The following is a 24,459-nucleotide window of genomic DNA, read 5'->3' on the forward strand; positions in this document are numbered from 1 at the left end:
TGAATAAGTGTTCTCTAAGTGCAGCTTCACTTTATACATGTGTTTATACATTGTGTCTAAGCCCATATAAAATTGCATTTTAAGTGGGGTAAGAAAATTTTCTATTTAAAGGAATCTTGTGACTTCTTTGGTAAAACATATCATCCTTTTCTAATCAAAATCGTTCTATAATTGATCAATTTTGTAAACTTGGATGTTTGCATCCCCAATTTCTGAAATTATGTATGAAAAGACTTGCGGCCAATGCCTCTCATAAACAGAGTGTATATTTATTGCATGAAGACTTCTTCTGCAGTTTTACTGATAATGAAAATGTAGGCGAGAAGTTAGGGGAAAAAATGTACTAAGCTCTTATTAACCTGCAATATAGGAACATAATTAGAAAATTACTTTTGCAGGTTTCATTTAAATTGTAACCTTGCAAGTCTGCACAACAGTTTTTTGTTTATGTTTTTAATCTAGTAAATGTTCCTCTTGGCAATAACATCAGAAAGAAAGAGTGTGAAACACATAGGAAGCGAGGAATAACTTTCAACGTCTTCTGTAGCCCCCCGGATTAGCCGAAAAGCAGGCGGATAGGCACGGTTCTGCACAGTAGGAAGGTTTGCACTGTGACTCCGCAGCTGTGCTAGAGCAGGAGGGATACCCAGGTCACCACAAGCAACACCGATCGAGCATATCCAGAAAACCACTGCTTTTAAGGAGAGAGGAAATGTCAGCCTTCTCTCCCATTAAGTCTTATATTTTATCATTGGGTGTGAATAATAAAGCTAGCTTTAAATAGCAACAGTAAGAAAACTCTTTGAAGGGTAATTAATTTTCGACCAACCGGAAGGAGAAACAGCATCCAATCGGCGCCCGTTTCTCAGTGGCCAATCAGATTTCCCCTTACATTGCAGCGCTGGGAAAAACGGAGCTGGACCCTTGTGACTCCCAGCGTGTGGCTGATACAGTTACCTGCAGGACAGTGAACTACTGAGGCTGCATTTGTTACTTGAACATTAAGAGACTAGCAGTTCGGTCGTTCACTGTGCTGGCTGGATTTGCTTGTGTTTGTTCTTAGCCACTGCTCATGTAATGCACTCCCTTAACCAGGAAATTAAGGCCTTCTCCCGGAATAATCTCAGGAAGCAATGCACCAGGGTGACAACGCTAACTGGAAAGAAAATTATAGAAACATGGAAAGATGCCAGAATTCATGTTGTGGAAGAAGTAGAGCCGAGCAGTGGGGAAGGTTGTGGTTATGTGCAGGACCTTAGCCTGGACCTGCAAGTTGGTGTTATTAAGCCATGGTTGCTCCTGGGTGAGTATATTGATTTGCCACTAAGTTATTGAGTTCATTTAACTATATTAATTAACGTTTTCCTCCCTAATAATAATAGTCTGTACTATCAGCTAAACTGCTGGAAAATTGAAATGTTTCCTTTTTCGGATATGGAACTTACACTAGCTAGCTACACTAGCTAGTCAGGGATGTTTCTGCTCCACTATATACATAAGAGGCATAGATTCTAGTAACACATAGCACCTGGTATTTGAATTTTATAAAAGCTTTCTTCCTGTTTTTCTAACTTCTCTGGAGGATAACACATTGATGTTGTATTTTCTTGGATAATAAAAGGATATAGCCTTAAAGATTATCAAAGTAAAAAGAATGCTTTTATTAGGCAAAACTACAAGTGACAGGGGTTGAAGTTATAGAAAAGTTAATATTTCAAAAGGCAAATGCTTTTTTGCCTGCTCTGGGGTTGCAAACCATATGGAGTGCATGCCTCCTGTGGCCACATCTGTTCATGGTGTCTGTTTTTGTAGTGTTAAGGAGAAGGTGGACTGATATTTTATAGCTATGAATCTGATGGTTTATGATTTCCTGTATTACGGAAAATACAGATTCCCTATACAAAGCATAATCCACAAATAACAAATGAAGCACAGTTATAAAAGTACAAGCTTGTTAGCTTGGCAAGAATATGATACGATATTCTTAAAAAATAGTCAACAGTGTTTTAAGTAGGTTTGAATTATTTTTGATTTGTGAATAGAGAAATTAAGACTTGGAAAATCAGTGATTTGTTAGTATTTATACAGCCAAGCCTCTCCGGAGTAAAAAGAGCACTGAATTGGGTGTCAGAAATGGCCAGGTATTATGTGGAGTGCACATAGCATCTCACTCCTTTTAAAAACTCTGTGAAGCAGGGATCATCAGCTCCATTTTACAGATGGGAACCGGATTTAAGATTGGTTAAGTAACTTGCACAAGCTCAAGTCTGATACACTCCGGCTCTCCATTGTTACATAGACTGACTCAGGGAGTCCAGGCTTTTAGCCATGCTCTACGTAAAGCTAGATGAGCTAGTGAAAGTCATTTATTCTATTTGGTCCTCCAGAAAAGCCATCTGTAAAGCTGAAGTAACAGTATGTGCTTATCTTATAGGGTTGTCCTCAAGTTGGAAAAGGTTTTTGAAACATATCAATTGCAGTATACATATGAGTTGTTATTGTATTATGTATTATATGAATTGTTACATGACCTGTCTTTTCACCAAATAAATATATCCAATTAGTTTCTGCAGCCCTGTGAAAAAATGAAGTGGGTCATTTAGCTAGTCTGGAAGGTGCACCCAGGATTTGCACAACATTTCTAGGAGAGGAAATAAGGCACATGTTTTGGTTATTTGGCTTCCATTGTAGTAATAATGGTTTAAAATAATTATGGTAGAATTAAAAAATATCATCCACCCTTTCAGAGTTTTCATGAACTTCACTTATTTTTTTATCTAGACTTATGCAAAGTGAGCTGATCAAGGTAGTGTTCTCAGATTGGCATTGGAACCCTTCCAGGATCTTGAGCGAGTGCTGGGAGGGACTTCTGAGACTAGTCCTTATATGGTCGCCTCTTTGGACCAGGAAATGGGATAATTTCATCAGGTACAACCTCCTTTCTTCTGAGAGGTAGATAGACCTTCTTCTGCCCAGTTACAAGCGACTTATTCTGAGGGACCTATGGATGGTTACATCTAAAGTTCTTCCACGTGAATGATGCAGGGGTTGTTTCTAGGTTGCTTCAAAGAGCTTCCTTCATCTATTCAAAGCAACACAGCTCCCACCTAGCACTACATGAAATTAAATTTTGTTTTGGGTGGGAAATAAAGAAAATAGAAAGCTGTCAAAATATAATGTCTTTTTCAGTTAGCTCATAAATTCACCCAAGCTTCTGCATTTCAAAAATCTTACATAGGCCCTTGAACTACCTAACAAGTTGATAAAAGATCTTAGTCATTGAATATTTTTGTCCTAGGTTTTGCAAATTATATTTTTACAACAAAAATCACTAGGACTTTTCTTATATCCAACTTGATTTGTAAAAGTGAAAAATTCCATTTCTCTTGGGTAGTTAAAAGGGTACAGTTATTTCTTGTTATGTCCATCCTGTTAAGAAATCCCAACTGGTAACATTTTGAGATCTTTGCTTCAATTCTAGGTGAAAATCTTGGGATCCTTTATAAGGTTGTAGAGGATTTCTGATATCCTGGAAGCCCAGTATTTTTAGGAGGCAAATAATACATTAAATTTGTATAGCTCTTAATTTTGTAAAATTCTTTCACAAATATTATTTTACCTTATCCTTATAGGAATTTATGCTCCTATTTCTATCCATTTATGAATGTTTACTCCTACAAATTTTCTCAAAACATTTCTCTTTGGAATATTATTTATTTCCCTTTTCAGTAATGTAATAATATCTTTTTGGTTTATTTCAGTAATAATTTTTTTGTTTAATTTTTTGATGATGAAAATAGAGATTTGTAAATCAAGACATGCTGCACCAGAATTTATGCAGTATTTAGTATTTTCATTAAAAAAGATCTCTTAAAAATAGAAACAGGATTCTGGAGATCTTACGTAGCCTATTTTTTATGATACATATATTATGATTGCAACACATTGAACTTGTTAGAAGACCCAACTCCAGTAGCACGTAATATACTTTCTAAATCAGTTACTTCATCTGTAATATTTCCTTAATAATTCTTGGCCAAGGTCTTGAATATTAGTGGTTTGTGTCATTGTAAAATATAACTGTAAATTATTATTATTATTATTAGACTTCTTTCTTTAGTTGTAGTCCTATTTATCAACTTCTTTTTCTGTTATTTAAAAAATTGCCATACTGTTAAAATTGATTTGCTATTCAGTTCTATTAAGTTTAACACAATTATAGATCCATGTTGCCACTGTTAAAATCATAAAATTATTAAAATTGATATTTGTTTTAAAATCTCAATTAAGATAGTTCATAAAAGGATAACATTCTGCTTTTTCAAAACAAAGATTTAAATAACACATTGTTATAATGATTTATAGTGTTTATTTCTTTTAACGATAAGTGTTTTTCCAACAAAATTTTAACGCAAGACTGCAACACAAAGCAATCATTTAAAATTGGAGAATAGCTGATGTTTATGTCTAGAATTTAGAGAGAATTAACGTGAACTGAATACTACCAAGTATTAGATGAAACATACAAGCCAATTACCTGAAGTCCATTTGTGCTGACTAAAATTATTCCCCCACACTATTAAAACTCATGTAATTTTCCTATTGTTTGAAAAGGCAGTGATACAAGTTGATTTTTGGTCTCAAGAACACTAAATTTGTACCAATATATTCATATTCTGGAAGTCATTTTCAAAATATAGCAGCCAACTCTGGAATATAACTGACCTGTTCTGTTTGGTGTGTGTGTGTATTTAATGGAAATAATGAAAATATACAGGTTTGATAAATATAATAATGACAGTTTGGGGTAAGAAAAGAAAGAATTTCATTCATGCATGTTTCTTTTTTTTTTTTTTTTGCTATTTTAAGAAATAGGCCATGTAGAATTATTATTTAAAAGATAACATGCATATTAAACTACCAAATTTCAGTTAACTTATTTGAACCCATTTCTCCCCCTGGAGATGAATAGGACTTCCTACAGAAAACTGAGAAATTATTTTTAAATTATGAAGTATTTCATATGTGTAAAAAATTACAGACTACACTATAACAGACAATTACATATCCACCATCCAGCTTTAACAAATGTTAATATTTTGATAGGCTAACTTTTAAGTAAAGTTGAATGTAGACTCAGTAAGGAGCCTGTGAGCTTCGTATTACCAAGAGAATATTGGCCAACCAGCATACTTGCTGGCCCTCCACCTACCTAAAGTCACATAATAGAAGCTGGCAGATTTCCCAGGTGGATAAGGTGAGAAAAGTGTTGTTTATAGAAATGGAACCTAATTCAGGAAAGTAAAATACTTGAAATCTTAATATAATAAATGCCCTATTTTTTCAGTTGTGTCACTCACTTTATTTTAACTAGTTGTTCTCATGTATAATAACCTTGCGTATTACCTAGAGTCATTTTCCAAGTGTGAGAGCTCTAGAAAGCCAACTTTGACAGGAAGAAACTGGAAAAGGATACAGCCCTAGTGGTACACAGAACGTGGGTGGAATTCAATAGACCAGCAGTGTTTGCTCTAAGCTACTGGGTGTTCCCAGACCAGCTGGCACTAAATCATTTTGTGGGTGTCTTTTTTAAAATATCCTTTTTTAAGTTACAAAAGAAATAGATATTTATTGTAAAAAGTACACATGAGCGTAAAGAAAAAAATCACCTATAATCCTACTGTTAACATTTTATTCTGTATACTTCCTGTCCATTTTTAAGCATATACATAGTTTTTGTTTTTACAAAAATGGTTGATGTTTTGTAACCTGCTTTTATCACATAATATATTGAGAATATATTTCCATGCCATAAATATTCTTCTACATTTCTCATTTCAAAGGGCTGTATATATTTTCACTACATAATTGTACTATCTTTAATATAACCCAACCCCCATCATTGGGTTTGGTTGGTTTTTTTGTTTGTTTTGTTTTTATAGAGTTTATTTTGTATTACAGACAACACTGTGAAGAACATCCTGATAGCTAATCTTTGCAATATCCAGGACTTTTAGGAAGAATTCCTACAAGTCAGATTTCAGAGTCTAAGAGTATATATAAGATGAATATTTTTTGATGAATATTCCTGAATTATCTTTCAGAAAGTTGGACTGAGGTCCTCCCAAGTTGCATTTCTTAAAATAAATGAATAGCTAACAGAGTTGTTGCAAAAATTAGATTAAAAGTCAGGATGATTATTTTTATATTCAAGGTGATGTTATTTATTTCTTATAGGGTCACAAGATGCTGCTCATGATCTGGATACACTGAAAAAGCACAAGGTAAAAAGAAATGCTTCAGGTCTGGCACTGTGTATAGGAAGTATTTTCATTGTTACATTTATTTAGGAAAAACTGCATAGGTCCATTTCAGAGTTGGATTGGTGAGATTTGGCTATCATTTTAATAAAGTTACAAAAATTATTGCACTTAATTCAAATATGTGAATTTGTAATCCATCTTTCCAGTTTTATTTTCTCTCAATCTCCCTTTACTTTTCCTCATGAAACTGACTTTGGAGGCACTTCTTCCTGCTTCTGCTTATGTAGTTCCTCTGTGTGGAATAGACCTTCCCCTCTTCTCTTCTTGTCCAAGATTTACCCATGCCTTGAGTCCCAACTCACATACCACTTCTTCCCCAATGCTATCTCTTCCCACCTTCCCCCACACAACTGATGTGATTTATTACTTATTTCAATATTTACTGAAAAAAAAAATTATCCATCAACTATTTTGTTAAGCACGATTTCAGGGTCATGGAATTGCTGTGGTTTGAGGAATGCAAAAGGTTCTTGTTCACATGAAGTTTATGATTTGAGGGGCAGAGAGGGAAGAAAGACAAATAAGCAGCTACAGTACAGTGTATTGTATGTGTTGATGGGGATGTGCAGGTGCTATGGGAGAGCATAGGAGATGATGCCCTTAACCCATGTTTGTTTGGGTTGGGTTGGGGATAGTAAGGTCAGGGAAGTCTTCCTGGAGGAAATAATATTGAAGTTTTGCTCTGAAGCGGGTGAGGAGGGAGCAGACAGAAAAGTGTTCAGATAGAAGAAATGGCTCTGTGAAGGCCCAGAGACAAGAGAAAGGCTGATGCTTTCAGGAACAGAAAAGAAGTTTAGTAACCCTAGAATAGTGTGAGAAAGAAGGGTACCAAGAGACAAGGCCAGAGAAGTAAGCGTGAGTCAGATCACAAAAGTCCATGTAAGCCAGAGTAAACTGTTTGGAATTGATACAAAAGACAGTGGAAAGCCTTTGAAAGGCTTTATGGAGGGAAGTAACAGGATCAAATTTGCATTTTAGAAAGATGGATGGTTAGAGGCAGTGTGGAAAATAGGTTGGAGGATTGCTCAAGCTAGAGATGGGAAGACTAGTTTTGAGGCTGTTGCAGCAATCTGAAAAAAGATGGTGGTAGCTTAGATTAGGATTCAGTGGGGGTAGAGAGAAGTGGATGGATTTGAGGGGTTTTTAAGAGGGTAGAATTCTCAAAAGTTAATGATTGACTACTTGCAGGACAGAGTAGAAGGGGGGGGTGAAGTTGAGAAAGAAGGAGGAGTCAGAGGTGATATTCAGCTTTCTTGGGTTACTAAGTAGGGTTGGTGTCGTCCCATGAGATAGGGAACAAAGTAGGGAGGAGCAGGTTTTGCAGGAAAAATAACGAGCTCAATTTTGAATAATTTAAATTTCAGGTGCTGTGGATAATCTCAGTAATGTTATTCAATAGACAGTGTGGGTATATGGGGTCTGAATTCAGGAGAGAGGTAAAAATAGAGATTCAGGAATCTTCAGCTTATAAGTAGTGATTTAAATTGTTGGAGTAAATGAAATCACCTGGGGCAAGGTGAGCAGAGAAGAAGGCCTACACCAGAACCCTGAGTAATACCAACCTATAGGGAATAGTCAAAGGAAGAAGAATCTGCAGTGGGAAAGGAGGTACTGTAAGAGTTTGTAGGAAAGTAAAAAAATTGTGGTGTCATGGAAGCCAAAGCAGAGTTCTGTGGAGGATAGAGTCAGCGGTGTCAGATGCTGCCCAAAGTTTAAGTATTGTTGGGACTGAATTACAACAGTTGGACTTTAGAACAAAAAGTTGTTAGTGACTTTAGTGGGAACAGTTTCATTTGAATTGGAGGCCCAAGCCAGATTTCAAAAGATTGAGAGGTGGAGGAAATGATCACACCAAAAAAGGGCAGAAGAGAGCAGGAAGACCCATAGGTGATGAGATCAAATGAGGGAGATGGGAGAGTTTTGAGCGTGTATAAAGCTGATGGTAGAGAAAGGAATTGAAAATACAGGAAAGCAAGAATTGTGGCTAGAGGGCCAAGAAAGTAGAAGGCAGTGTGACCCCAAACACAGGTGCCAGAATGAGCCTCATAAAGGATGTGGGAGCACATCATGCTCTGTATTAAGAAGGTAGAAGGAAAGGGTGAATGCAGGTGTAGGCGAAGTTGTTAAATTTGATGGTAAGATTTGATGGAAAGTGTTCCTATGTGATGACTTGTCTTTTTACTGTAAAATGGTAAGTGAGGTGATCTACTGGGAGTTGGGAAGAGGTGGTAGGGTTGAAAGTTATTAGGAGAGTAGGGAATGTTTGAAAGAGCTGATATGGGGAATGAGGGAGAGAGCCTACTAGGGAAATATAGTTGCTAAGCATCACTAAGGTTCAAGAGAGGTTGGCTGTCATGAGCTAATGGTGGCATGAACTGCAGTATTGTGTGAATTTTTTCCAGCCGTGCTTAGCAGTCTGGGTATAGAGGGGACTTTTACCAGTCAGGTGCAGGGGAGGTAGACCATGGACTATAAGCTGAATAACAAAGGAAGTGAAGGCAAGAGGGGGCTGATAGATAAAATAGAAAGATCAAGGAGTTGATGGTTTTTGTGAGGTGTAGAGGGAATAACTGAGTGGAAGATGGAAAAATAAGAGTGGGATACCTGAGTTAATGGTATCAGAGCTGGATCAGTCCTGGGCATTGGTCTTGCAGAGGTGGTGAAGGAGAGTGGTGATGAAGGTCATTGGCGATGAGGTCGTCAGGGACCTGTTAAACCCAAGTGGAAATTGATGTCACCCAGGATAATGGTAGGACATGGGGTAGGACCCAGAAAACTGAGGGTCAGGTGCCCAAGGAATGCAGGGTATAAGATGGAATAATCAGCTTGTATGAATCTCAAAAGAGCAAGGATTTTTACTGGAGGGTGGAAAAGAAGTGATTTGAAAGAGGCAGGGAGTAGCCAAAAGAATGCAATCCTGCCTCTCACCCACGATGTAAGTGGGGTGCTAGGCCCTTTTCTAGTTGCAGGAGACATAGAAATGAACAAGCAGTAAGGTCCTTGATTTTAAAATATATTTTCAGATGAGAATACATTCTCTGAAAGAATTGAAACAAGGCAGTGAGAGGAGTGGCAGGGGAATAGGCCTCTGAGGGTATTATATTTCAACTGAGACCTTAGGACAGAGTCAGCTGTGCTTAAATCAGGGAAAGAGCCCTTAAGGCTGACAGAACAGCAAACGTGGAGGCTCTTGCAAGGAACAAGTTCAGTGTGTGTTCCTCCCTTCTGGTCTCATAACACTTTGTTCTTCACCTGTAGCTCTTAGCACCTCTACTTTTTATTATTACTGTCGGTGAACATGTTTTCCCCTCTATTATTCAGCAGACTTCTAGAGGATTAGAGACCCTGTCCTACTCATCTTTCATCCCACAGCTCTGAGAAAAAAATTTGATTAAATTGAGGCTGAAAATTTTATGTGATAAACACTTGCAATTAATTTCTTCAAGGAAATAAATACTAACGAATTCATTAACTAACTTGATATGTTTACTAGTCAATGTACTTTTTTGTGTTTAAATTGGACTCCCCTTGTTTTATTATAATAATAACTGCCTGACAATAAGAGACAATGGCCTGAAATTGCATAAGGGTATGAGAATGACTGTATATCCTGATAGGCACCCTCTTAGATCAATATTTCAACATAAGTAGAACATGTTTTAGAGTCTTGCTTACATAAATAAATTAATATTTCTCAGGGTAAAAATAGAAATTAGAAAAACTGATAAATCTTTTCATTGGCAAGTGTTTTATTATCTAGCCCCTGTTATGATACACTAGTTCCAATTCACTTTCATCCTGGTGATGTGAACCCAGCTGCTGTTTAAAAGAGCATTCTGTCTCTGTATAAAAGATCCTGTTAGATGCCTGGAAGAAGCAAAAGTAAGCTGAGCAGCTGAATAGAGGGTTTCTACAAAATCTTAAAGATGCTGTAAAACAAAATTATTGATTTAAATGCATGACACATTTCAAAGGGATTTCTTGGGGTTTAAGTAGAGTGCAATAACTAATAGAAATTCTCTTGTGGCAGATCATTTCAGAAATTTCTATAGGAATTTCATTATAATGTTTAGATATGGTAGTAAGAGTTGTTTTATTAGTAAGGTACTCATTGAGTGCCTGGTGTATGCCCAATAAAGCATGAAGGAGGATAGAAAACTAAGTGTAACATAAAATATTCCAAGTTGTTTACTGCAGCACTGTTTATAATAGCAAATTTATTGAAAACAACCCCTATTTCCATAAGTAGGGAATTGGTTAAATGACCAATAGTCCACCCACATGATGGAATACTATATAGCTTTTTTTTTTTTACATCTTTATTGAAGTATAATTGCTTTACAATGGTGTGTTAGTTTCTGCTTTATAACAAAGTGAATCAGCTATACATATACATATGTTCCCGTATCTTTTCCCTCTTGTGTCTCCCTATATAGCTTTTTAAAAGAGCACAAAAAAAATGGTCTCTAGATACTGATATGAAAAGATCTCCAGGACATTTTTAAAAATTAATTAATTTACTTATGGCTGTGTTGGGCCTTCATTGTTGCATGCGGGCTTTTCTCTAGTTGTGGCGAGTGGGGGCTACTCTTCGTTGCGGTGCACGGGCTTCTCACTGCGGTGGCTTCTCTTGTTGCGGAGCACGGGCTCTAGGTGTGCAGGCTTCAGTAGTTGTGACGTGTGGGCTCAGTAGTTGTGGCTCTCAGGCTCTAGAGCACAGGCTCAGTAGTTGTGGTGCACGGCCTTATTGCTCTGAGGCATGTGGGATCTTCCCGGACCAAGGCTTGAACCCATATCCCCTGCATTGGCAGGTCCAGGACATTTTTAAATAGGGGGAAAAACCCAAGGTGTTGCCTTTGTGTAAGAAAGGGAGTACATAAAATATTTGCATAAAGATACTCTAAAAGAATATACAAGAAACCAACAAAGATGGTTACCATATGGGTGGGAGATGATGGAGTGGAAAGAGGGTGAGAGCAAGACTTCTTAATGTTTCTTTTTTTTATATAATGTTGTGATTTTTGAACTAGTTCAAAAGATAATTTTTTGATAATGCCTAAATGTGAGGATTAAGTGAGTTAACCTGTATGCCTAGCACATACTACGTACACAGTAAAGGGGCTATTCTTATTATCCCTATTATAAAGGGCATCACAAGGTCAACCATTGTTAGGACCCCTGTAACTGCATTTTGGAAATATGCTTGATTACTTGAAGGGTTTTAGGCTAGGTCCCCATCACCATCACCACCATGACCTGAGACTCAGTACAGTTCTTTTCAAGCGTGATCATTCAATCAATATATATGTAAGTTGCATTTCCAAGCAGCTAAACTACCTAGACGTTGGGTAGTTTAATGATCCACAATATTTGTAAAGCACTTTTACCTTTCAACAAGTTTCCCCAAGATTCTCATTGGGTCGTCTCTGTAATCCTGTGATGTATAGGGAAGCTATATAGATACAGATATATTCTGTAAGTGGTCAGACCTCATTTTTGGTCTTTTGGGAATGCAGAATATAGTTCTAAAGGTAAGGCAAACACATCAATATTATAAAACATTGGCACATCTATTAATTCAGGGCAGAATCATGTAGTCCTGGCCAGAAGTCCACTTGGAGTGAGAGAGTAGCTTGGCACAGTCAGGTGGGACTTCACTGGGGAAAGCAGAAGGACATTTCAGACTGTATCTTCTAAAACTGTTCTTCCCTTCTTTCTAGGTTCTTCCATCTCCTCTCTATGTAAGAGTCTCTCTTGAGAAGATCTGAGGTTTTTTTCTGTTTTCTTCTTTCCACAAGGCAGTTAAGTTAGTAAATAGCCTGTGGCCTTCTCTTCATGAGGCCTAGTTCCCTGAGTGTCTTAATACTCTTTGGATTGTGGACCACAGAAACCTGAGCGAGGAAAGAGAATGTGTATGATGATTTAGGGGGCTCTCTGGAACCTGAGGGAAGAGAGTGGCCATGCCAAGAATAGAAGGCCATCCAGGACAGCCTCTCTCTCCTCCGGCACATGGCCCCTATCTGCACATCTGTGTTGTTCTTCTCATTTGGGAGCAGAGATCTTTCAGCTTCCCTGAGCACTTACTAGAAAACGGCTGTTCTTAAATCTCCCGAGTTTGTGGATCATTCTAGCTGTCTCACACACCTATTTTTTAAATTCCTTGAGATAATCTGCTCAGTCTAGCTTAAGTCAGGCGTCCACCCGAAACCAATTAGCTGTGCTGAGGGAAGGAGTGGGACACAGCCAGAGTCATAGCTGGGAGAGTAGTGGGGGCAAGAGAGGCAGGCTGGGCAAGTACTCTAAAATATGATGAGATACAAGAAAATACCAAGGTCAGGCAAACCCTAAGATCCAAACTAAGAGAGACAATAAGTTCAGTGAGAAGCATGTCCTGATAAGAAACAGGGACTCATATTTCTGGTCTGTTTAGCCTTTGGATTCTCTTAATAGACTTTCCACATGGCTCCTTCCATTTGCTTGGTGGACTCCAGGAAAGGAGCCTGAACGTATAGATGGATGAGGAGGTTGCTTATGTGTGCCATTTAAAAGAAAATCTTTCATGACCATCCCACCTTTCAACCAGACTAATTCATCAGAATTTCCGGGTTTGAGACCCTGTGGCATTGATATTTTTAAAACGCTTACTGATGGTTCTAATGTGCAGCCACACTTGAGAACCACTGTACTTACAAAGAATACAAGAGGAAAATAGGGAAATAATTATTGAAAGGGAAGTGGTGTGCTACTGATGCACTTCCCTTACGTCAGTTTTTATGTGGACATTAATTGATTTATTCAATAAATATTTTAAGTACTTTCTGTGCTAAGGTCACTGCTCACTCACAATGCTTACTTACAATAGTGAGTAAGCTAAACCTGGTCCCTGCCCTCATGGAGTTTCTAGTACAGTGAGGGAAATAAACAGACTCTCAGTGGTAAGGGCTATAATGAGGCAAGTAGAGGGTGCTTTGGGGGTATATAGAAATAGCACTTCTGGTAAGGGATGAGGCAGTCAGAAAAGGCTTCCTGAAGGAAGTGTTATTGAGTCATGCTTAAATTGTTTATTCTTGTTACAGCTCTCAACATCTCAGTCTCTGTTTAATTAACCTAATTCATGAGAATTTTTAAAAATCATCCTTTTTTTTCTCTTTAAGGTGACTCATATTCTCAATGTTGCATATGGAGTTGAAAATGCTTTCCTCAGTGACTTTGTATATAAGAGTATTTCTATTTTGGATCTACCTGAGACCAATATACTGTCTTATTTTCCAGAATGTTTTGAATTTATTGAACAAGCAAAAATGAAGGTAAGTTTTTTTTTTTAATTAATTAATTTATTATTCATTTTTAGTTGCATTGGGTCTTTGTTGCTGTGCACAGGCTTTCTCTATTTGCGGTGAGTGAGGGCTACTCTTCATTGTGGTGCGCGGGCTTCTCATTGCAGTGGCTTCTCTTGCTGTGGAGCACAGGCTCTAGGTGCACGGGCTTCAGCATTTATGGCACATGGGCTTAGTAGTTGTAGCTCACGGCCTCAGTAGTTGTGGCTCGCGGGCTCCATAGTGCAGGCTCAGTAGTTGTGGTGCATGGGCTTAGTTGCTCTGCCACATGTGGGATCTTCCCGGACCAGGGCTCGAACCCGTGTTCCCTGCATTGGCAGGTGGGTTCTTAACCACTGCGCCACCAGGGAAGTCCGTAAGTTTTGTTTTGATCCACAGTTCTTCAGAAGCAGATATTTTAAAATATGGGTCCATCATCCAATATTTACTCTTTCTGTAATGAATATGTAGAGAACAATTATGAAATTTCCCCTTCAACAATATTTCATTAATTCCTACAACTATTTAGTTTTCCAGTTGCTCTTTTTTCAGTGAAATATTTACTTTTAACTTTAATTTCTCATATTCCTATGGCTTCCTGAGAAATATTCGGATTTAAAATTTTCTGCTTACTGAATTTTCCTGTGTACATAGGTATTGCGTTGGCCCAAAAATTCTTTCCGGTTTTTGGTAAGATGTTATGGAAAAACCCGAACGAACTTTTTGGCCAAACCAATACGCAGGTTTCCTTTGATAGTTTCTAACCACCTGCCCTCTGACCACTTTGCAAGGTAATCAGGTGGACTGTGGGATAGAGGCTGCTCTAGTCCTGTTAGTGTATTTATGAAGATTAATATTCCTGAGATTGTATAAAAATGCTGATCAGAAGCTGTCCATTGGTTCTCTGACTTTAGAAGACCAACAAAAAATACAATACTTCAATCTTGGTACTGATCCAAGGCAGGGCTTCTAGGCTGGCTGTTACCAATAATTATACCTCGAAATGACATCATTTTTAGTCAGTATATAATTCTTACAAAATTTATGTTAGATAAATAGATGGGAATGTAGAAGCACTACAGAGAAAAGTTAACTGTCCTGGAGCACCCGACAATTAATGACAGTTAATAGAATCCAACTTAATTAAATTCTGATGATCTCCCTTCTACCTTATCTCTTTCCCTCTCTCTCTTCCTTCCTTTCATTTAGTAATATTTATTGAGTGCCTTAGGTGCCCAGCACTCTTCTCGATACCCTTCTCTAGATTACCGGAAAAATGTAACACTTTTCTACCTTATTTAATAGCAGACATTTGGATGAAAGAAAAGGAGGAGATTTTCTAATTCAGAGCCTAGTATTGGCCAGTCTGTTCTCTTGTGAAAAATTTTACAGACTCTAGATTGTCACATTCCAGTGTGCCAGCTAACAGTGTTAGAAATAGAAGTGACAATGTTTCTGTATTAGCTGCTTTCCTAAGGAGATGTAGAATGTACGTTAGACGGTAAAGGAAAAATGTAGACATCATCCATGTTCATATTAGAAGATATGCACATGTTGCAAGTAAAAAGTGAAATGGGTAATAGTTAAGAAAAATGGTCCTTAGTTTGTGTTTCCCAAAAAACAGAACCTGAACCAAGGATTAAGAGCTGATGCTTCCTTTGAGAGGTGCAATCCCTAGGCAGTGAGAGTGAGAAGAAAAGGAAGTGACTCAGGTAAGGATGAGAAGCAATGTAAGATGATGTGTTTACCTTGCTTAACACAACTTCACAATGAGCTGACAGCGAAATAGCTGGGTACTTGGTAGGGTGGTACCCAAGAAATCCCCAGGCAGGGAGTCCAAAGAAACTGCACCTCAGTAGATTTTGGGAGGGAGGGAAGAGAGAGAATTTATCTGCCTGGCCATCTGTCAGCTTCTATTTCCCATTGGTCAAAGTTTACCCATGGAGAGGTTACTAACCTCACAATTCCAGGTTGTAGCACCCCACCCCTTCAGCAGCCACCTTGAAGCCAAACCCAATGCCCTGTGGTGTGACTTGCCATCCAAGTTCAGAAGAAGCAAGAAAATCCAGAACTCAGGGTGTACCTATGCAGAGACTGCCATCGGGGAAGAGCCAGGTGTTCTTAGGCAAGCAAAACTTAATAGGCTTAAAGGCACAATAGGCAGTCAGCCACAGAGGTTGTAGTTGAGGTGGAGCAAGCTGAGGGTGAGATGATGGCATCAAAGGAATCTGAAGAGATGCATAAAATGTTTCTGCTACAAGATGTATTTGAATTCTGTAATATGTTCTAATTTCTCAAGCCTTATGTTTTTCACTGAAATCTTAGCCTCAGCCAATATTTCCTTACCCTGAAAACTCTTTATTGTTTAGATTAATACATATTTAGTTTTAGCAATAGAAGTCTTGAATTTTCTTCATTTTTTTCTAGAAGAAATCTCTTCATGATTTTGCCTATTGTATGTGCACGTATTATTAAATGTGATTACTCAGTGAATTGCATATTTCAAAACTACCTTTCTAGGTCCTAGTTTGTTTTCGTCTTTTTACATACAGCTGCCAGATGGAATGTCTTCCATTTTCCCATGTCTTTCCTCATTTCTCTCTGTACTTATAAAACCCTGTTTTGTTTGGTTTCTCTGTCCTTCATCTATCTCTGCCTAATGCATTATTTGTCAGGTTTATGCCCAAAGGGACAGAAATACACATGAGAGGGAAGTAGTAAAGTAACCTCCATAGTCTCAAGAGTTCTTTTAGGAATATTTACTTGACCCCCTTTTTTTTTGCAAAAGGTTTTGTTTGTTAGTATGAAAATGTGTATTTGACATTCCATGTTTACTTTATTATTTATAAGATGTGATTTTAAAAACATGTTATTTATAACATTGTAGAAAAATTGGAAAATATAGATAGGTAAAAATTAAGGTCACCCACTTCCACCATATAGATATAACCACTGTTAGTATTTTAGTATATTTTTCTATATATCAAAAGACCTGAACTTGACTAAGTTCATCTGTCAAAAAATATGAATTACTTACTCTGAGAAGATACAAGAGATGTATATTGCTGCCCTTAAGGAGCTGGCAGTCTAATTGAAAGGCTGTTCATAACAACACGAGAACAAAGCAAACTGCGTAAAATGGAAATACTATAACATAATTCCTATCTATCTGCCCATAGCAGAATGGTGATTTGATTCTTTTAAGAGAATGTTTTCTCAGAAATGCAGAACAAAATTAATTTGCTTGCTTAGCAAACATTTATGGAATACCTACTCTGTGCCCAAAATTGTACTAAGTATTAGGCATACAAAGATGGCTTGGATATTCCTCCCGCCCGCCTCTCACGCAGAGAGAGACAGCCTTCTTAGAACAGAAGCCAAAGTTAGCTGGACCAAGAGAGGAGCAAAGGCCTTTCAAGCAGAGGACAACAGCAAGTGCAAAAGAAAAAATTTCTTTATGAATGATTTAATTGTCACTACTTTGAGTTCTGGAAAGGGGATATGAAGCTAGTAGTTTGTTTGGAAATACTTTCAAGGGCAATATGATACCCAAGGAATAATAAAAGGTAAATAGGTAAATTCAAAGGTTGTAGAAACTAACAGAAAAGTAGCTGTTTATATAAGGAATGTAAGAGGGAAGAAAATACTAACATTTTTGAACATTAGCTAAAACTGATTGCACCATGTATAAGATTGAAAATAAAGCTAGTTTCATTTTCGAAAGCGTATGTATGGATCATAACAGAGATAACTAGTATACAGTCAGGAAACATTAAAAATGACATGAGGCACCTCTTATTAAGCTTATGATTCCAAGTTTCTTTGGAATAGCTAATTTGTTTTGAGTTAAAAGAAGTTCATTAATACTTTTCATTGGTTACTGTAATATGATTTTAAAATGTCTTAAGTCTCATAAAAAAGCCATTATACAAAGTGAGAAAAATTCTGTATATATAGAGTGAATATTTGCGTTTTGCTTTTCTTGTACAGAAAGTTAATATCTGGAAATGACTCTGAAATACATAAATATAAATAGACAATCTTATTTACAAAGCAGAAATAGAGACAGACGTAGAGAACAAATGTATGGATACCAAGGAGGGGAGCAGGGGTGGGATGAATTGGGAGATTGGTATTGAAATATATACACTGTTGATACTATGTGTAAAATAGATAACTAATGAGAACCTACTGTATAGCACAGGGAACTCTACTCAGTGCTCTGTGGTAACCTAAATGGGAAGGAAATCCAAAAAAGAGGGGATATGTGTATACATATAGCTGATTCACTTTGCTGTGCAGTAGAAACTAACACAACATTGTAAAGCAATTATACTCCAATAAGAAATTTTTAAAAAAAGGAAAAAAATATATATATAAACAATTGAAATTGTCTTTTTGATATGAGGATTTAAAATATTAACTAATTTTCTTGTGAATCACCTGTGTTTCTTGAAATGAGTTACACTTGCAAATTTGTTACAGTAGACCTAGGAAAGGAATTTTGCAATAGATTTATGCATCTAAGAAAACTGCCTTGTAAAAGTAAAATAATCCAATAAGCCATAAACATAGCATTGTTAATGTGTACTTTGGGCAGAGAATTTTCAGTTGTAAGATTTTTTCCCCTTTTCCCTGTTCCCATCTTTCTTGTGTTGTAAGAAAAGAAGAATCAAGAAATGAAGTAATTAAAATGTCTGGTTCTGTTGGGTGTGCTCACTGTTCTCTACATTTCATTTAGATCATTAACTTTTTAAAGGCCTGAGATAAGCTAACCTGTATCAATGCTGATCCATGAGATCTATCACATTCATTATTAATGCAATATTACCCCCATCAGCATTGGCCTTGCACTGTGTCCCTTTTCACTTGTGAAGTATCATTTGCAAGTTACCTGAAACGTTTTTCATTTATTGACCTCCTGCTGGTGTCTAATTACCTTTTCCACTTCACATTGTCGTGAGCTATTTGTGTCATCATTTTACTACCTCATAAGTTTAACTATTTTTTAAGTCACTTCCCTCCAGAATAAAATATATCCAAGGGAAGAAAATTTTTTCTTTACTGATCATTTTACCATAGATTTCTAAGGAATGATACTAGTTTCTTCATGGGAGCTCTATGTGTACCTAGAATGTCTCGAGCTTTCTGTTCAGTTTATGATTATGGTTTTATTTATATTTCCACATACATTTCCTGTGATATTTCTCTTATTTATAGACTTGTGGCTACTAAGTTACTAGGCTTTCATGTGTACTTTACTAGATTACTTCAGTTTAATAAAAGATAGTTTCAGAATTCCAAATATATCATCAAAGCATTTCAATTCTGGGAGGTGGGAAGAGAAGGTGTTGGTTAATTGATTGATTATCCCCATTCATTCCCTACAATGAATTGTATTTTGATGATTGAATAGATTGAATCAAATAAATCAATAAAGTGAATATTTTTATTTTATAATTTTAAGTAGTATAAGATTATATTATAGTCTCTCTTAAATGAATAATGAAGATTTTTGTTTGGTTTTATTATAGGATGGAGTGGTTCTTGTTCACTGTAATGCAGGAGTTTCCAGGGCTGCTGCAATTATAATAGGCTTCCTAATGAATTCTGAAGAAATCTCATTTACCAGTGCTTTTTCTTTGGTGAAAAATGCAAGACCTTCCATATGTCCAAATGCTGGTTTTGTGGAGCAGCTTCGTACATATCAAGAGGGCAAAGAAAGCAATAAGTGTGACAAAATACAGGAATTAGAAGAAACAACAGTTCCTGAGTTACATTCTAGCTGATGATGGACAGTTGGTCTCTAGAGCCACCTTTCCCCTTTTTGAGAGTAAACTAGTAGAAACTTCCTTCTCTCATGCTTTTTTCAAGTGGAAATAGAGGTCAATTGGTTGTCCTAAGTTAAGGTATAAATAAATTTTTTAAATTATATCATGTTTTCTTTAGTATTATAATATGTGATTAAATGCTTCTTTGATTTGCTAAGGGAAAATAACAATGTATTACCAATAATTGATTTCTGTAGAAAGAAAAGGTTTAAATTTAAAATCTATATCAAAGCATGAAAGATTAAATTAGTTGATTAAAACTTTTGGTAGTTTTCTATTCCAGCAACTGTTTCCATGAAGGAAAAAACTTGAAGTGCTACTTGACTTACTATTTCAGAGGGAGGTAAATTTCTTTGTGAAGAATTTAAGATTAAAAAACAATACCTTAAACCTCCCAAAAGAGGCAACCAAAATCTGAAGGTTTACACAAATTTATGTAGCAGTTAAAATATTCACAAGATTTTTATGTCCTTTTATGAAAATGTACCCACTTTTCATTTTGATTCTTTAATTTAACTGTATTCCCGGTGTTTATTTTTAAAGTTTTTTGTATAGCTATTCTCTCTTACTTTATTGTGAGCTTATGGTTCTTTTATTAGGTGATTAGTCTCTTACATTGTATGCTTTTTATTCTGGGTCCCTAGCATTCTGTTTTTGCGTCTGACGTCATAATTATCTGATCTTGGATCTGTGGGAAAGTGTTTTATACTAAAAAATCATTTTTAAAATGTGGTTTGATTAATGATCTGTTTTCTAGTTCAATATTCTACTAGGGAACATATTTTTAAGGAAAGAACAGTTATGGTTTTGTAAGAAATTTTGCATACATTTTTAAAAAGCCCAAAATCATTTACAATTTTATTTCTGGCCAGAGGCTTTGATTAGTTTTTTTTTAATTAAGTCTCCATATTAGCAAGGCTGAACTCTGTACATTATGAATTTGCTTAAAGATATTCTTTTAATTATTCAAAATGTACTTAAAATTAATTATAATAATTAAGATAGAATTTATTTAATAGCTTTCAAGTAGACTTTCAAGACTTAGAAAATATCATTGCCCTCTAGATTTTATTAAGAAAGTCCTGAGCTCTTCTTAATTACACATTATAGAGAGCAAGCATTTTCCTATACATAATTTGGAAAGTGCACACTGAGCACATCTGTGCATTTGAGAAAGCAGGCTTTCTTATGCTGCCAGGAGCAAAAAGTAGAGATGATAAATGCAAATTATGTTTCAAGATTGCTTATAGCCTGACAAGATGCCATCATATGCAAAGCTATGAACTTTGCTTCTATTAAGAGGCAGCATAAATGTAATCAACCTTCTGTGAGCTGTTTGAAGCCTAACAAGGCAGACAGAATCCTCTTAAATATGAGACTGGTGTATAATACTGTCTTTATGGTCAATATTGCTGAGGGTTTGCTGGGTGAACCTTTTCCATTCACATGAAAGCATTTATTTAAATACATTTTCCTTTGTTATTGCTGTTTAGTTTTCAGCCATTAAATGTTGTGAATATGAAGCCTTAAATTGAACTTATTCCTTATGGATAGTTTATTATTTTTGTCTGTAGTTTGCGTAGTTTTTTCCTGTAGTGATCTGGTTACAGTACAAACACGTATCTTCTGTATCATCTACAGAAGTGCTTTGAGCATCAATTTTGTTTTCTCTTAACTGATAATAGTTTGCTGTATGTAAAATAAATCAGTAAAGGTAATTGTCTTTTAAATTAGGGGTACTATGTAAGGCAATGATGGGTCATCCGTGGAGCATGTTTATTGGGCTTCTCATGGATATGTCACTGTGTCATACCTAGTTATTTATAAAAAGGAACTTTATCATTATGATTCTCTGTCTCACATATTATAAACAGATCTCAAATATTCATCTGTTTCAAGGGAGTGGAAAAAGTATTTCAAGGATTTTTGGCCTCTATATTAAAATAGATTTTCCTATTTTAGAAAGTCCCCTTCAAAGGTAATTTCTCCAAAGATTCTGGAATGTAACAAGTATAAATCAGAGTATTGTCTTAAAACCTTACCCAGTGAATTAACTCAATGAATTAACACCTTTATAAGCAAGACCACAATACATTAAAAAAAAAAACAAACAGAAATGTAGCACAGTTAATTAATTGATTTTGTGAGTTTAGCTAGTTGCTTTTTCTGCCCAAATCATCCTGAACATATTTAGTCACCCTGTAGTTATTTAAGAATTTAAAGCAGAAGAATTTAAAGCAGAAGATTTTAAAGTTTTATATTCTTGTGATACATACAGTGACATTTTATGATTAACACATTTATGGTTCATTGCCTTTGATATACTTTTAAAAAAGCTTATAGTTAAGCTTTTCTACTTCAAGTGAAACTTTGACTTACTGTTTTGTATCCATATTTATAATGTGCCCCTTATTTCTAGGTATTGATATACTTTAATAAAAATAATAAATTTACTATTTCTCCAATTAATATCTTTAATTCTTTGAGGTTATTTGTTTTAAAAGACAACAATTATTTGCTGTCAAATCCTGGATTAAACAAATCTGTTGGCAAAACACAAAATTATACATTTTGGAATATAAATTAGTTTAAGGTCTGTGGAAATTTGATCCTCCAGCCACCTCAAGAAGTGAAAAGCTAAAGTCAGATCTTGTAATTGGAATTACTGTGGATAAATTGGCAGTGAAAATTCAATAGAATATTCTAGTAGTTTAAGTCAAGAGATACTGAATTACTCTCAGACTAAACTGAGATTTACTATCTTAGTAAAGCCTTCCCTGACCACCTTATTTCAAATTGCTCCCATCCCTAACACTTATATCTACCTTTCCTGTTTTATTTACTGCATATCCCTAATTATCCCCCAAATTTTATACATATATATATATATATATATGTATAAAATTTTTTTTTTTTTTGCAGTACATGGGCCTCTCACTGTTGTGGCTTCTCCCGTTGCGGAGCACAGGCTCCGGACACGCAGGCTCAGCGCGTCAGTTTTGTCAACAGTTTTGTTTTGCCTGGCATCCTAGAGGGTGGATTTCCAGCAAGTTCTTCCATATCTCTGCCATTCAGTGAGCCATAGCTTCACTCTGCAACAAGATCTATATTTCAACCCTGGGAGTCTTCTTCCTTGAACACTCATCCCCAGGGGTGGTGGTTGCTCTTTATATCTGCTATTCCTATGTTGTTTACTTCTTCCTTTCTTACCAATCCCTCATTACTCCAATCCTATTATGGTTAATAAACTTTTATATCAAGCTTTTCTGGCCCAAGTTATTGTGTAGTTTATCTCTCCTGAGGGACCCAGACTGTCTAGCCTATAATTTACAGTCACATTTTTTAATAATTGTCCTTGTGGAGTGTTTCTGATAGCAGGTCAAGCTATGTTACAACCATGCAGATTATGTAATAAAAGCTGAAATGGCAACTAATGTTGTCGGTAATTTTTTGAGAGTCTAATTCTATCAATATAAACAGTGTTCAACGTAAAGTATAAACACAATGACCTGATTTTGTTAATGCTTCTTGTCTACAGAGTGATGAATTCTTCAAAGTTGAAAAAAAGCACACAAATAGTGCAATTTGCTCTTGTTCTTATGTTTTCACCCACTCTTCCCATTTGTATATCATACCAGCAGGAGAGGAAATTGCTTTCTTTGCTTGCGAGGAGTTCCCACTCCCCTCTTTCCACAGTTCAGTTATTCTACTAAATTTGTGAATCTACTTAATAATAGTTGCAATTAGTGCTAATGCAACTTCATGAACTCTGGGGGGTAAATGAAGACAGCTAATGTCTCACCACTAGAGATTTGTTTATATTTACCTCTTATAAAAGCAAATGCAAGCTTTTATAAGTGCTCACAAACAAAAAGTTCCCTATATCTTCCCCAGGATTGGCATACAGCTTGCTGTGTATAATTTATAGCATTCTCCCTTTCCCCTTTAAAAAATCTGGTATAATAATTGCCTATCTTCAGTTTTATGACACTCTAACAGCATGTCTTAAATATGACTGATCTTGCTTTGGGAATATCATTAGCAGTTTTTCTCAGTATTTCTTCAACGCATAAAAAGAACTTTTTTTCACATTCAGGGGCTCCCCTGAAGACTCTACTTTTTTATGCAACAACTATTTTTTTTTTAGCATCTTTATTGGAGTATAACTGCTTTACAATGGTGTGTTAGTTTCTGCTGTATAACAAAGTGAATCAGCTATACATATACATACATCCCCATATCTCCTCCCTCTTGCTTCTCCCTCCCACCCTCCCTATCCCACACCTCTAGGTGGTCACAAATAAGCAACAACTATTTATTGATCATCTACTACATGTCAGACACTGTGCTAGGTGCTGGGGATATGATGATAAGCAAAACAGTCAAAAATCCCTACCCCCATGGATCTTGCATTCAAAGTAACACCACCGTGTAATAACCAGACATATCTGCATTGCTCTCTCAGTCTTCTGCTGGTTAGATTTTCCCCCGTTTTAAAATGTCTGAACCACGGAGGTCTTTCTTAGGAGAGATGGGCAAATGACCAAGGGCAGAGTTTTCTAAGGCTCTCCCAACACGACTGCTCCTGGTCCTACTGAAGTAAATAGCAGCCGTAAGAAGAAGTACAAAAACTCCTCCTCACTAGCATCTACCTACAATGATAACATTAACAATAAATCCCAAAGTTTGAAGAAAACAGTTTCCTAGAAATCACTAGAAAAAATGTTGTCTACAGATACCAATTGTGTATTCCTTTTGTTATAAGACAGAGTCCTAAAATCATATTTTAAAAACTTCCTTCCCCAACGTGCAGCCTATTTTTTTTGGTTTTCATCAAGCTACACACACACACACACACACACACACACACACATTCCTTTTATAAGTGATTTTCAAAAGACCTTTCTTCTTTTTTTTCTTTTTGGCCGCACGACGTGGCATGTGGGATCTTAGTTCCCCAACCAGGGATAGAACCTGTGCCCCCTGCAT

The 24,459-nt window shown here is 36.3% G+C and overlaps 1 protein-coding gene across 3 annotated transcripts; it reads left to right on the forward strand.

Annotated features, from left to right (window-relative positions):
- The first annotated feature begins 892 nt into the window (after positions 1-892).
- DUSP19 (dual specificity phosphatase 19) lies at positions 893-22,900 on the forward strand. Of its 3 annotated transcripts, XR_004482111.2 has the most exons (5): positions 907-1,303; positions 6,238-6,284; positions 13,478-13,630; positions 19,174-19,548; positions 22,393-22,900. XR_004482111.2 is itself a non-coding variant. In XM_004267405.3 (4 exons), the coding sequence occupies exons 1-4, from the start codon at positions 1,078-1,080 to the stop codon at positions 19,426-19,428; spliced, it is 681 nt and encodes a 226-aa protein (XP_004267453.1). In that variant the 5' UTR covers positions 893-1,077; the 3' UTR covers positions 19,429-21,939. The 3 variants fall into 3 exon arrangements, 2 of the variants coding, with proteins under 2 accessions (XP_004267453.1, XP_033279588.1); XM_004267405.3 differs by lacking the exon at positions 22,393-22,900 and having other exon boundaries at positions 893-1,303; positions 19,174-21,939; XM_033423697.2 differs by lacking the exons at positions 13,478-13,630; positions 22,393-22,900 and having other exon boundaries at positions 19,174-21,939.
- The last annotated feature ends 1,559 nt before the right edge of the window (positions 22,901-24,459 follow it).

The sequence above is a fragment of the Orcinus orca genome, chromosome 7 (assembly GCF_937001465.1).
Source record: "Orcinus orca chromosome 7, mOrcOrc1.1, whole genome shotgun sequence".
Classification (NCBI taxonomy): Eukaryota; Metazoa; Chordata; class Mammalia; order Artiodactyla; family Delphinidae; genus Orcinus; species Orcinus orca.